The 15,372-nt window shown below is 35.1% G+C and overlaps 1 protein-coding gene across 1 annotated transcript in view; it reads left to right on the top strand.

Moving 5' to 3' along the window:
• Window positions 1-15,372, top strand: part of PHF14 (PHD finger protein 14) — a 142,635-nt gene that overhangs the window by 47,285 nt on the left and 79,978 nt on the right. Inside the window, exons 14-15 of the mRNA XM_054384818.1 lie at window positions 5,567-5,617; window positions 5,787-5,908. Of these exons, the coding sequence (XP_054240793.1) occupies window positions 5,567-5,617; window positions 5,787-5,908 (173 nt within the window). The remainder of the gene's footprint in view (window positions 1-5,566; window positions 5,618-5,786; window positions 5,909-15,372) is intronic.

Raw genomic sequence — 15,372 nt, forward strand, 5'->3', positions numbered from 1 at the left:
GAAGGAATTGGCAAACCCGCTTAGCAATCAGCTTGGTTACAGTTACATTAATAAGTGCAATCGCAGGACTGTTGCATTGTGTATGTGTTGCTCTTGTGGGGCGTTTCCATTGGTTTTGCATTAATTTATCTTGGATTTATATAGTTGAAAGAATAGGAAAAAAACAGGAAAAAAATCTCATAGATGAAAGATAGGTCACTTCTTTTTGCTGTAGGTAAAGTTAACTAGCATAAATATCACTTCTTACAAATAAGCGCATTTAAGTTCAGTTTTCCAGTTTAGCAGCGTCTGCAAACTGACTTTTTTTGGCCTTTTTGCCCTCTCACTTCTGTTTCAGTACTCCAAATGTGTTTGCTTTGGAGGAAATTAATGTTAAAAAGAATAGAAGGCAATCCTGCTAGTTCTCAAACCCTATTACATGTTTAAGTCTTAGAAAGGAGAGGACTCAAGGTAAAGGCCAGATTCAGTGACAGTATAGCTTGACAGCAGGAATGTGGCAAAATGTTTGCTTTTCTAGAAAATAAATCATAGAATTGTTGTGTTGGAAAAGACTTCTAAGATCATCGAGGCCAACTGTTAAAAAATAAAAGTTTCCAAGAGAATGGAATCTAAAAAAACCAGGGAAATTGTAATTCTATGTAATTAAACTTTATGCTTGACTCGTTTCTCTTTATAAGCATACTTCTATTTACTGCTGTTTCTTTTCCTCTGGCAGTTCCCTTTTTATTACTGAAAGCTTTGCAGAAAATCAAATGATTATTTCAGAGAGATATTTTGAATATAGTGAAAGGTAGCATTTAAGGTAGTCACTTTGATCTGTATTGAGTGAGTGTGCCATCTGGTGTCTGTATACCTGTCCTTACCTTCATTTTAAATAATTTTATGCCAGCTTGCTACCATTAACATTTTTTTCTGCCTTTTAAGGAAGCAAAGAAAGTCAAAGTGATTTTTTTGCAGCTGGCTTGCTAACTTTCTCATTGGCAAAAGATGTTTATAACATTGTACTCTTACTGAGGATTGGGTGACACCATGGATTAAAAATTGCTACCTTAGCAAATGTTCAGAGTTTTTGTGTTGAAAAGAAGTATGGTCACGTTATCTTTGCAATTGCAACCTGTGTGGAGTTTTTTTTTGTCCCAGACTTTTGAAAATTTGTAGTTCGCATGGTCTTGATTGTGCAGTGATAGGTAGTAGTGAGAGTGTTCTGCTCTGCTTATATTTCATACCAAAGACATCTTTTGTTTTTTGGTAATGAAATGACTACTTGACATGACCTCATTGTTTGTAATGTTCTCATAGCTATGAGCTTGGATATCCTTTGTGTTTGGTCTCTTGCTGTCCAGAATAGAACTTGTAGTTTGGAACTTGTCCTCACTTTATTTGGGGAGTATAAGGAGAACTTGGGGATATTGTGTGAAACGTGGTTCTAATGTAGTAGAGAAGGATCACAGAATCACAGGATGTTAGGAGTTAGAAGGGACTTCTGTAGATCTTCAAGTCTACAGAGCAGGACCATAGAATCTAGTGCAGGTCACACAGGAACACATCCAAATGGGGCTTGAAATTTTCCAGAGAAGATTTCACAACCCCTCTGGGGAGCCTGTTCCAATGCTCTGTGACCCTTAGAGTAAAGAAGTTCTTCCTCATGCTGAGGTGTAACTTCTGTGCTGTAATTTACGTCTACTGACCCCTGTCCTATCACAGTGCACTAGTGTGAAGAGGCTGTCCCTTCCTTCTTGACAGACCAAAAAGTCACAGGTCTCTCAGCCTTTCCTCATAAGGCACGTGCTCCAGTAAGAATTCTGTAGAGAAGGGGAGGAACAGGAATATGGTGGTATAGTATAGGAAGTCAAATTTGAGTAGTTTGGCTGGGTTTAATGTCTACTATTACTGTTGTTATTATTTAAGGGTTCTATTTGTGAGAGGATATGAGATGAAAAAGTTGTATGTACTTTCTGTGTCATGATTATGACTTGGACATAAGTTAGTCTAATTTTATCACATAGGATCAGGTAAAGGTTTATAATTAATTTTTAACAGAAATATTAGGTTGTCAATGTAGTAACCAGAAGGTGTCTGCATGGTAGTTCCATTGATGCTATGGGATCTAAAGTTCAGTGGCTGGAATCTTCCTGTTAATAGCAGGGAAGTGTCTGAGTACATAGCACCCTTACCTCTTGTATGAGTGCACACTGAATGAATTCCAAAGTTGTTCAGGTATAGAAGTTAGGATGAGATGCAACCAGATCACTAAACAACAACATTTGGAATGAATCTTTTACTTCTATATATAGGAAATCCTATAGATACATATTTAAACCACATTCCATTCTTTGAACTTTGGGTTTATTCCTGTTTTAAGGAGTCATCCTGTGGCAGTTGCCATGTATGGATTGAATTTGTCTAATCCAGATCTACCTGTGTGTTGTTCTGGGCTGAGTTGTAGATACTCGCCTATTGCAATGAAACAAAAAGCCTGCTGGGACAGCACTGGCATTAATGGGGATTTTGCCTGTTTTATGAGAGAGGTACCTTTAGGAATAAAAAATCTCTGCCTTTGTGTGCATCTCATACTTATTTCCAAATAAGTTCTGAACATGAGCATGTTTATCTCAGTTGTATTTACCAAAGGACATACCTAAAATTAACACTGTTCCTGGAGGCTTTTCCTTTACAAGAAATCTTAAATTTTAAATTATTTATGACAAGTACATGCAGTTCTAATAGTTAATTTTCATAATCCCTGATGTTCTGATCCTGAACCCACTATTGACAGAAATTATTCAAAGCATTTTAAAATGCAACTACAGTACTCTGAGGCAGTGAAAAAGACTAGAGAAAGAAATCTAGGTTTATCTGATTGTTTTCTGTGAACCTGCAAGGTAACTTCAGTGAAAACATGTAAAATTAGAAATGTTTGTTACTGGAAGGCTATTGTAAATCACAAACTACTCAGTTTTCAGTTGTGAATGTGATGTGATTTTCTGCTGTGAATGCTGCCAATAGTATAGTGATTGTAAGCAGAAGTTAGCGTTGCAAATACGTTGAAGAGTAGAAGGAAGTTTGGGAAAATATTAGTGTAAAATTCTTTGAAAGCATATTAAAATTCCCACAAACATGTATGTCAAAGATTTTGATTTTAATGTTTATTCTGTAGCAATAGTCAAACATTCAAGTATCTTCGAAAGTTTAGCAATCTAATGGAAGCATAATGTGACTATAATTCAATGTGACATTCCCTGCGATATACATCCCACATTATATAGCAGACAGATGGAAAGCAGCATTTCATTGTCAAAGGTGACTATTTATAAGTCCTGTATCTCCATTTTGCTGAAGTTTAAACATGATTCATCACTTCTTAAAATATAGCTATTAACTTTTAATTGTAGGGTAAAAAATAATTACATTGTTATCTATGTTTGCAAATTACCTATCGGTTATCAAGATGGCATTACTCTGGCTGTACAGAGCATGCATTATTGTGCTTAAACATGGAGAGTCAGGACCATGGCACTGCATATTTTGACATTCACCTGTGCACCTGCTTGGTGTTAATCTTTGCACAGCTGCATTCAGCAGGGACTACATGGCTGAATATTGTCAAAGTTGCTAAAGTGGCTTCAGGATTGATGCCAGAGGTTGAAAGTAGTAAAATTGGCAGTTAACGTGCGGATGTCTGATCAGACTTGGTTTTGTCTAGTTTTAATTTACAGTGACCTTGGGTTGTGTAACTTCTAGTTGATATGTATTCCATGTTACATTAATACCTCTAATAGTATGCTAATAAATTCAATTACCTATAATAAATAGTTTCTTCTAGATCTGGACACTGAGGTATATACTGTGTGGCTTATGGAAGGCAGAACACCTCAATTAACACTGTATTAGTTATTACAATGATATTGATATGTATTAAGTAGATAAGGTTTATGTTTTATAAATTATATTTAGGGAAATACGAAAGAGAATCTCAGTGATAATTAAAGTATTCTAAAGAGGCACATAATCAGAATCTTAGAATGGTTTGGGTTGGAAAGAATTTTAAACATCATTTAGTTCCAACCCCCATGCCATGGACAGGGACACCTTCCACTAGATCAGGTTGCTCATGTCTTCATCCAGCCTAGCTCTGAACAGTTCCAGGGAGCAGGGATCCACAACTTCCCTGGGCAACCTGTTCCAGTGTCTCAGTACCTTCACTGTAAAGAATTTCTTCCTAATATCCAGTCTAAGTCTAATAACAGACTAGTGTTTTCTACTACATTCCTTTCTCCTACAGTTAACTCTTGCCTAAAACCAAAAAAAACTTCCCAAACAGTGTGGTGTTAACATGTGCAGGTAAGAATTTGCACAGGTAGAGGGGTATAGATGTGTTCAAGTGTCAGGTTTATTTACACCATGACTAATGAAATGTTTTTAACCAGCTTAAAACAGTTTTAATTGAAAACCTTCTTCAAAGAAGATCCCAAACAGGAGAAATACAAATTTATAAGCCTCTTTGGATTTGGATCTGTGGTTGCTTGTGATTCTAAACTGGCTTAGGAATTTTGTAATCACCTGGTTTTTCCTTTTTCTGAGTTGAGCACTGGCTGCATCAAAAGAAGTTTTAAGAAATCATAAAGGAGGGAGTAGTTTTTTATCATACGACAAATGACTCTTTATGATTATTTCCTCCCAGAATAAAAGGCATTTTAACATTTATTTATTTATTTCACTAGAGTTATCAGACATTGTGGGTTAGTGGAATAGCCTCTGATGTTTTTCATTTCCTTTGCATCCCTTGTACTTTTTTGTCCTCATTAAAGGAGAAGGGGGGAGTGTAATATTGTCAGTTTGTTGCAGTTACTTAACACATGGAGGTTGTACAATGCTATTTCAGAGACAGATAAAAACATACTGACTGAAATTGGACTTGTGTTAGTGTGTATTTATTGACAGCTGCTTTTAAACCTTTGATGTTTGCTGTTACAGTCCATGGGAAACTCTTTTACGCCACCCTGATACTCAAATTCTTTGGCCAACTGCAATATTGAAATAATGTCCACTTTTTATATTGCTGTTGTGTACCTGTCATACACTACAGCTTTATGAGCATCAGCCACATACCCATTATATTAAGCTTCAATTTGAAAGCTTTAATTCTTGCTTAGTCCTCAAAAGCTGTAAGAATTATTTTCTATTTCTCTTTTGGTGATGTTTTTTAATGTACTTATTTTTTAATCCTATCACTTGACTTAGAAGTAGAGAACTTCTCCCCAATTATGCATTTCACTGTTGGAAAATTTGTGCAAAATCTGTAAGACATTATTAATTCTGGAAGCAGTCTTTTTGAAAGTGGCACACCACACGCTCAGGTCAACAAACGTCTTTAAGTTACTTATTGGCTAGCTCTGTAGACTTCTATCTAGAACCTGAAGCTCAGTTACTGCAGTTGTCTTGTGGTAATTCTGTAGTTACTGCAAGAAATAATTTGAAGTGTTATGTTTCTGTTGTTTTGACTGATAGATAATAGCAAAAAATATTCTGTTGCCTAATACTGAATTTTAAATATATTTTGTTCTAGAGAACTAGAGGACGAAAACGAAGCTTTGTGCCCGAAGAAGAAAAACCTGAGGTTGGAATTTAGTGTTTTGTTTTTTATTTTGTATTTTTAACAGTAGCACACAGAAAAAAAAAAAAAAAAGTTTGGGCTGAAGTGGTTACATTCAGTACTATAATTGAAAATAATTGATTTCCTTCCCTCCTGTCCCCCCATTCCTTTCTTTTGCCTTCTGCTATGACAGGAACGGATTCCCAGAGAAAGAAGACAGCGACAGTCTGTTCTACAAAAGAAGCCCAAGTCTGAGGATTTAAGGACTGAATGTGCTACCTGCAAAGGGACTGGAGACAATGAGAATCTAGTCAGGTAGGTTTGAGACTCTAACATTTTGAAGAATTAACATTCCATCTTCATCACTTTGTCATGGTGACTGTAATGGAGAAACTGACTTGATTCGCTTACTGACCTGCCAAAGGCACTTACACTATGGATTAAGATGTAAATAAGCAAGATAAACCATTTTTCTAACATAAGTTTTAAATTCCTCATATCAGAGTGTTTTAGAACAGGCCAGAGAAATAAACAAACCAGCAATTTAATGATATTAAAGTTACAGTATCATCCTAAAAGTAAATAACTTAGTATCAGTAACAATTTGATGACCTGAAGTGTAGATTATGAGGAATTTATGGGTTTTAAACCTCCATTAATGAAGATCATTAAAAGGTTTTATAATCATCTTTTTTATCTGAAACAAGTGAAAAAAAAATCTACTGAATAGTATTTTAGTAGCTGCAGAAATCTAATCAAAAGTGTAGAGCAGCTGCCATTGAATAGCTACTGTTGACCACAACTTGAGCTGATTTTGACTTTATAACAGGCATTGTGTGGCCCCTTTGCAAAGCTGTAGAATCTGCTTACAATTCTTAAATGAATAATGACGCTTAGTAACCAGAAAGTGGATTTTAGCTGAATCTACTGAGCTTTCACTAACAGGATCTCATAGTAAGTTTAGATAGAAAGTAGTGTTGAATTTAGGCCCTATATATTAAAACTAGATTTTTCTGGACAAGATCTCCTCTTTAGCTCAGAAATAATTGATGGTTTTGACTGGAATAACTTTTCCAAATTGCATCTTTTAATTTATTTCAGGGAATCAGAGTTATGAGGAAGGTCAGAATGTTTGACATATGCAAGTTTTACAATCAGGATGTGTCCCAGGTACATGTATTATACTCAGAATAGCTGATTTTAGCATCAATTACAGCTTTTGATTTAATGTAAGTTTATTTAAGTTGACACAATTTTAAGGGCTGTTTGCCAGATTGTGTTTTTATTTCCAAATTGAACGCAGAGTGTGACTCTTTCATACATAGACAAGCTACTACTGCTAGGTACCCCTAGCTCCTGCTCAGTACCAGACCGTGAAGTAGAGGTGGGATGTTGCAGTGGTTGCTATAACTATACTACTGAGAACTGATGGTATTCAGTTTTTAACTGCCAACAAGATAAAAGGCTTTCTGCAAGAAATAAAAGAGAAAAGAAGACCAATTTGTTGTGGGAAGAAATCCTGGGAGCAACATGTACTTTGCTTTACTGTGGAAAAAAGCAGTGAATTTATTTTCTTCAGTTTTTTTCTAGCAGTCTTAAATAATACATTGGAAGACAGAAAGTATAAGCTGAGAAAAAGCCATGAAGACCTGGCTATTTAAGTTACAATCAAAATTAGTTACAATAGCAAATTGTTGACTACACTGGAATATTTTAATAGTAATTTAGATGGGCCAAAAATAAGCATGCTACATGCTAAAACTCAACAAGTTCTCTGTAAAAATCCGAGTATCATTTACGTGTGGAGCAAAATCCTGTTTGACCAGGTTAAAGAAATCTCTGCAAAAGCATTGGATTTCTTCATCCCACATTTCAGAGCAAGTGCATAGTAGTATCAGCCTTTGTAATTCTATCTATTGAATGTTTATACTTTATTGCCACTTAGAATTTTCCATTTTGTTTGATTTGCAGGAAATGAAGCAAAGTTATTACTTCAGCATTACAGAAAGGGTAAAATAGTCTAAGGGTCATGTGTTTGAAAGAATATAGAGATTTTGAAAACATAGGTTTGAATACTGCTTATAAAGTATTCAAAGAGCATAAAAAGCTGCAAAACAAGTTATTATGCATTATTTGTTTTTTTAATGCAGGTATTTACTAGCAAATAACCTAAATGTGAAAGTTTTTCTTTTTCCCAGTTATAGTAAGTCTCACGTTTCAAGCAGCTATGATGTTCGGCACTGCATAAGGCAGGATTAAAAGGGGAAGGTGAGGTGTAGGAAGGGAGAGGAAAGAGAACATATGCAGTGTCATATTTAGTAAAGAAAACAATTCTTGAGTAAAATTGACTGTAAGGTTTGGCATCACTCTGAGTCATCAAATCATGCTATAGCTGAATAACTTTAAAGAAACATACAACATCTGCAATTCTGGTGCTAAAAATGTATGCATCAAATTTAAGATAACAGATTATACTGTATAAAGGATTGATTGCTTAGCTGCACAAAGTGATCTACTTTAATTCTGGTTTTGACAGAAAGTGGGTTCTAGATAGGCTCTTCTGAATCCTCTGGAAATTTCCTTTCTGAAATTCATTTCCCACCATATTTCATTAACTGCATTTGTCACGTATAGGTTCATGCTTGTGTCTGCCTTTCCTGCATGCAGAGGGGCATACAAACCTTTAGGTTAAGGATGTCTTCTTCATCTGTTAGCTGCTAGTTTAAAGCTCTACACAAGCTGGGCAAGCACATTAATTAATTACTTTAAATGCACTGCAACAAAATTAACAATCAATCATAGTAACTGAAAGCTGTGTATGATTTACAGTAGTTTTAGAAGTTTAAGGCTGTTAATGTAGAGATTAATCACAAAGAAAATGTTAGTTAATTCAGCCACAACTTGACACAATCTCTGTTTTCCAGAGGATTACAGATGCATTGTGTTATTGGAATGAACTACTTCAATGAAAGAAAGCATCTAGTTGTGTAGTTTATTTTGGCTATATCATGTAGAGATTTATTCTGCGTGTTAACTACCTGTTAGATCATTTTTCCTGTCTTTTACCTAATTCTATTGCCCTTTAAAAAGTATTTCTTCTTGTGCTAGATAGCAGGATAATAAATATAATGGCAAATGCACATTGGAGGACTTTTATTTAAACTGAATTACCTATGTTGCATTGCATTTACTATAAAATGCCACAGATTTTCAGTCAATTCATTTGCTAGACATCTCGAAAAAGCTGTAGACATTGAAGCTTTCCCATGATGTACTTGAAAGACAGTCAGAGGTCCGATAGAAAGACTCATATAACAATCATTCAGGGCTTGTCTAAAAGCAGTCTGGATTTGGGCTACCCAGATGCCTAAACATGGTAGCCTAGAACATTTGAAGTTGTACAGCAGAAGGTCCATGTCAGACACATGAATTTACCAATGTATTTACCTGGTATGTAAAGAATTTCTCTAGTATATTTGACTGTTATTTTCCCTAAATCAGACAGCGGAATCTGAATTGATGCCCAAATTATTTTTATCTCTGTTTTGCTGGTTAGATCTGACAGACATTTAAGCCATCTAAAGAATAGAAGCTCAGGTCTTTGAATACTGGTTTTATGTTCCATCTCTGGTTTGATTTTTTTGATACTGTATTATGTTGAAGCAACTATCTTAGAGGTATTCCATGTAGGAGTGGCCCAAAAATGAAATTTCTGAGATATTGCTGTGATTAAAAGCTTTGTTACCCTTCAGTTCTGGATTATCACAGTTGGGAAAGCCAAGCTGGGAAATAAGCATGGGACCATCTAGTATTATTTTTGTGTAAAATTTAGCATTAAGTCTTCATTTTTAGAAAGAGGAAAAGCATATCAGGTCATTTTGCCTACCTGTGCTTTCTGATCAAGTGCAGATACAGCAAAGAGTTTTTTTTTTTTTTTATTTTATTTTTTTCTCCCAGGAAAAAGGTAGGATATTTTTAATTTCCTTTATTTAAAATTGGTATTTAATGACATTTCCTGTTAAAAAAAGACATTGTGAAAAAATGTAATTTTTAAGTATTTAGAACAGAGGGGGGGAAAAATCATGTTTCTGTCTTTTCAGTGTTATGAAAGTTCTAAGATCCAGTTGGAGTGTTATTGTTCTCTTTAGCAAGGTTTATTTTAGTGTTCCTCTTACTAGGTAATGAGGGGGTTTGGGGGACCAATGCTTGCATCCTCCAAATGTTTTTCTTTACATTACTTCCTGAACCTTTTAGTCATCTGTCAGTCAAACCTCCTTAAAGTTCAGCATTACATCTTTTTATGGTTTTAGACCAAGCTCTTGTATGCTGGGTTTTAATGTGTATAGCATCTGTAGTAGATTTTTACATACAAATTCTTCAGAAGTTCATAATGTTGATATTTAAAGTCTGCTGATCCAAAAAGCTTCTTTACAAGTCTCATAAACTTCAGAAATATGTAACAAGATAACTACTTGTAAATAAGAATTTCCATTCATTCTTGCTAAAGGGTTACTTTGGTGTTTTTTTTTTTTTCCTAACAAACAGAATTTTACCTTTTTGTTGGTCAGTGATTTTTAAAAGATGCAGTTACTTTTTTCTGTCCTTCAGCTGCTTGATCAAATCCATGCTGTACATTATGGCTTGGAACTGCATTTAGTAGTTGTCATCTGTTCCCAAAGCAGCTATGTATTTCAAGATTTATATGTTACTTTTTTATTGCCTTAGGAAATACATGCATCAGAGGCCTTCACATTTTATTGTCTTCTGTAACTCCTAGGATTCAGAAGAATTTATAAAATAAAAATATATAATGTTGAGGATGTGCTAATTATATTTGCTATAAATAATAAATGAGTTCTTTAGACAAAGTGGTCACTGAATGAGATGCTTCTTCAAACAACTAAAATTTCTTTAATGAAATGAAGTACAAAGAATATGAAATTATATTACCTGTGACAGCAATGAAGAGGCTGATGACATGCCCTGGAAGTGTTCAAAGCCAGGTTAGATGGGGCTTTGAGCAACCTGGTTTAGCAGGAAGTGTTCCTGCTCATGGCAGGGTTGTTGAAACTAGATAGTCTTTAAGGTCCCTTCCAACCCAAATGATTCTGTGATAACAAATTGTTTCCCAGACTGGTTACCAATAACAGGTTATGGCTGCAAAAATGTCTGTCTTGCTGGGGTCAGTAGCTTCTTATTTTTGTAGGCATTCTTTTTTTACAATATGAAAATTGCATCAAATAATTCAGTTGGCATTTAAATGTGTCAAGGTATTTCATCATTCTGGCCAAACTATTTCAGTCATTTTTAGTGCAGCAAGATTATCACATCAGAGCATTTCATAGTCTAGGATGCTTAGCAAACAAATGCCAAATTCTTAATCAATTCAGTTGTTTTGCATCATTAAGATGAGTCGTTGCTATAGAAGCCATGAAGCTTGAAATGTATGCTTACAAAATTAAGAACCTGAGAATGTTCATGTTCAGGTCTTAAAATGATGTGGTAGAAGACCACAGCAGGAGGCAGTAACCATTTAAATACTATGTTGCAGCATCAGTTTTGACACCTTACAGTTAGTGTCACATAAGCATGTTTGCAGTCAGTTTTCTGAATTAGGTATCTGTTCACAGAACCATAATTGTAAATTATGGACTATTTGAGTAGGAAATCTTAATATGCAGAATAGTGACTCTTAAGCATTACACTTATATTTTTTCTCACTTTTGTTACTGCTGTCCAGTACTTCTACAAGTCTTTGATCTGTTGTTAGCTAATCTATTTGGGGTTTTGATAATAAGAGGCCTGAGTTTTGGGTGCAAAACTTCATATACATCTGCTTTTGGCAGAGACGAATAGGGGTCTGTTCCAACAATGCAGAAGTCAAACATAAATGAATTTGCAGTTCTTTAAGTATAGTAATGCTATTATATTACATGTGTACTTACTGTTGAGGAACAGGAACGATAAATCCCTCTAATTCTGACTCTGAGGTCTGATGTGATGCCATGTTAGGGAAATACACAGTAAAGAATCAGCTGACACTGGAATGTGTGGTCTAGTAACTGACTTTGGCCATCACACATAAAGAGAGTAATTATTCTAAATCATAGCACCACATTCAGCTGGATAACCACTAAAATCACTGCACTGTGCTCCCCTGAAAATGCCACAATCCTTCAACTGCCAGATTAAGCCTAGGGAAAACAACCATGAGTAGTGTCTGCACAGTTATGTAGAGGGATAAGCCCTGAACCAAGTGAAAAGATGTTCTGGAAGAACAGTAACCTTTCCCGTGATGTACACCTTTTCCATTATATTTCTGACACAAAAATGCTGCCAAATGATTTAATGGTGACATTTTGGTTTGCTGACTTTCCCTTTTCTTATGAAAAACAAAAGTTAGGTTAGGGAAATAGAGGAAGGGTGGCCAAGCATTTGAATTGTAATACAGAAATGTTTGTTTTCTTTTAAAGTGAAAATCAAAGCCATTCTAGGTACACATTCTTTCTGATGTTGGATTTTAGTGGGTTTGGGGGAAGGAAAATGTAGGAATCTCCAACATTAATATTGAACACCTTGTTCTGTAAGGTTAATTTATGTTGTTGCTTTGCAGTAATAGCATATCAAGTATGATAATTCAGCAAGTATCCTTTCTAATTAGCAATCACAGAGATCTTGCTCATCAGCTAGACAGTACAGCACATGCAGCACACTTATTTCTGCTTGTCATTTTTGATGTTATATTACTAGAAACGATTGTAGCGGGGAGCAAAGCATGAGCAGACATAGTACACTGAAAGGTCAGCACTTGTCACTTGGAAAAGGATAAATTTTTATGGAGTGAGAAAACACAAAGCTGCTACCCATTGATGTACAGGAGCTTGTCTGCATCTAAAGTAATGATGTGTAAGAATGTTTGGACAGAAGAATTACTTGTCTAAAGTGTGGTTCATGCATCCTTTGTCAGCTTTCGATTTCCTGTTTCAGAACTGATGAAAAACCTGGCGTGTTTCTAGCACAGTATACAATTTTATCTATGAATAACATAGGTTTTGCCTTTGTTTTCTTAAGGATGTCTGAAATTTCCTTGACACCTTATTTATTTTATCCTTCTTCCATCCACAGTTCCTGTTACTGTAAATCTGTTTCCCTGAGGGAGCATCTAAATATGAATAAAATATTTTAGTTTGGAGTCACTGGTTATGAACACAGTTTCATTTGTACAGTTACTTGAGAGAAGATATATGTATGTTGGAATATGCTTGTTGTCACATTCTTTATTGATTGTCCAAGAAGGTGTGGTGGCATTGAAAAAGTCAAAATAATCTCAAGTTCTGGGCAGAGAACCTGTTTGTTCAGTTTAAATCTAAAGCCAAAATTAAATACGTAATTTAAATATTTGTAGCTAGAATCATAGAATCACCCAGGTTGGAAGGGACCTCTAAAGGTCATCTAGTCCAATCCCATTGCAGTGAGCAGGGACATCCTGAACTAGATCAGAGGTGAACACAGACAACTCACTCCCTATTTTGCTTGAAAGCTAATGTGTAAAATTGGGGTTTAAGAGTAGGATTTATCTTTATGAAAACTGTGTGGCATGGGCTAGCACCTTCAGGATTTTATGAAAGCTTCAGCATCCCACATATGCTAGAACAGTTTTGATGAGTTGTTTGTCCTTTTGAGAGGAAGCTGAAGTGGTAGTGATAGCTGAAGGAAAACGTGCTGCTGATGCTTAGAAGTATTAAGTATCGCTCAGTTTTAGCCTGAATAGATGGAAGTAAATACAAGTATAAATCAGTGATAGTAGCAGACTGATTGCTAACTTAGTAAATTCTATGAAATAATGTTCTAATAAAGGCTAAAATAATTGTAAAACCCCTAATGGCAATAAACTAAATGATATAATTTGTTGACATTTATTTGACCATAATATGTAAACAATAATTTCAGAGCTATTTCTTACAAAAGGCTATTAAAAATGAAATAGATGTCATGAAATTGTTTTGGCAGCCTTTAGCTGTTTGCTAACAATTTAATACAGCAATAAAAGCTAGCAATAGCAGCACCAAAATTGCATAGCAGAAACTTGATTATAATTTGGTAAGAAAATATTGTATGAATAAAAGTGCACACTTCAGTGTAAACTGCAGCCAAAGTTTATCCTTGGGTTTAAAAATCTCATAAATTTAAAGAGCTTTCTAAAGTGTACTTGTTGCTAAAAGTCAGAAATAAATTACACCTGGTGCTGATGTTGCTACCTAGGGAAACAGAGGAGACAAGTTAAATCTTCTGTTCTAGATGTATGCCTGTATTAAGCCTTCCCAGGCCTCAAAATGGACCTGGTGATATGGACTGCTTATTTAAATATTCCCAGCTCTACTCAACAATCCAGGTGAATAAAACATCAAAAGGAATGTATGAGACTACTTCTTGCCTTTGCATCTCACAGAGAGAGTGCTGATTAGCACAAATAAGGGGGAGTGCAGATTGTTGGTTTATGCTGGGTGAAACACAATTAAAATGAAAATAAATCTTTATAAACTCTTAGGAAGTTGTGAGGTCCATTCAAATTGTGAATTCGATTGTTGTTTCCTTTGTAGGGCTGTCTTTGAGGTAATGGGGTCTGTATGCCTTTCTGAATTGGCTGTGTAGAGAAACTCAGACTATATGAGAAGGTGTGTAGAAGAATTTTCTGGAAGTGAAGTGTGGTTTATTATAAATATTTATTGAACTAGATATTAAGTAGATGCAACAGAATACATAGCTGGTTTAACTGGCAAGAATCTATGCAAGTCCAGAACAAATTTTGAGAACATCAAGTATTTTTTGAGACAATTAGGATATTTAAATTATGTTTTTATTTACATTATATATCATAAAGTGTTCTGAGAAGCAGGTGAAATTACGGAAATGCTACTCAAGAAGGAGGTACTGGGAAACAGACAAAAAAAAATGAGACCAAAAGAAAAGGGTAAGCAGGCAGAGAGGGATGTGAATGAGTAATGCATAGAGGAGAAGTCAGCTTTCAAAATCTGTACCTCTCAAGACAGTAAACTGAAGATCTGAAATTTGACATGGAAGGAATCCATTCTAGAAACTGCTGGGGACTTCCTGCTTGTGTTTTCCATTACCATTTGGTGATGCAGAAATTGACAGGAAGAAAGATGAAGTTATTTGAGGATAGTGAAAACTGTGACCAAAAAAATCAGCAGTGAAAAGGAGGAAGAGTTGATTTTTGAAGATGTTCAGAGAGAATAATTGATGGGGTTTGCTAACAACATTGTTTATGAAAAGGTTTGCTTCACTGTTGCTTCATTATTGAAGACCACTTTGCAATACATTACAGGAAAAGAGAGCAACTTTTAGACTTGACTGGCTTAATGAGGACTATAACTGCCAATATCCAAGTCTAAGGAGTGATGTTAAGCACTTGAGAAAAAAAATATGTAAAATGTTGGGTTTTGAAAGCAAATGTATATCTATTAAGATTTCAGGTTTGCATTAATAAAATCAGTAGTGCTAGTTTTAGTACTCCATTTGTCTGATGTGAATCAATCTAGTAATATTTAATTGAAGTTTTTTTTCTAGATTTTGGAGGTGCTGTGCAAGTATTGGTATGTGTAAAAAGTGAGAAAGCAGCAACTTAATATCTCCAAATGCATAGCAGATGAAAATAAAAAATCCTCAAAGTGTTGCTTTGTAGCCAGTCAGTAAAAACTTGTTTAAATTTACATAAAACCAGCCTGTCCTCGGCTGGTAGCTACTGACAGTTCTTTTAA

The sequence above is a fragment of the Indicator indicator genome, chromosome 11, assembly GCF_027791375.1.
Source record: "Indicator indicator isolate 239-I01 chromosome 11, UM_Iind_1.1, whole genome shotgun sequence".
In the NCBI taxonomy this organism is placed as follows: domain Eukaryota; kingdom Metazoa; phylum Chordata; class Aves; order Piciformes; family Indicatoridae; genus Indicator; species Indicator indicator.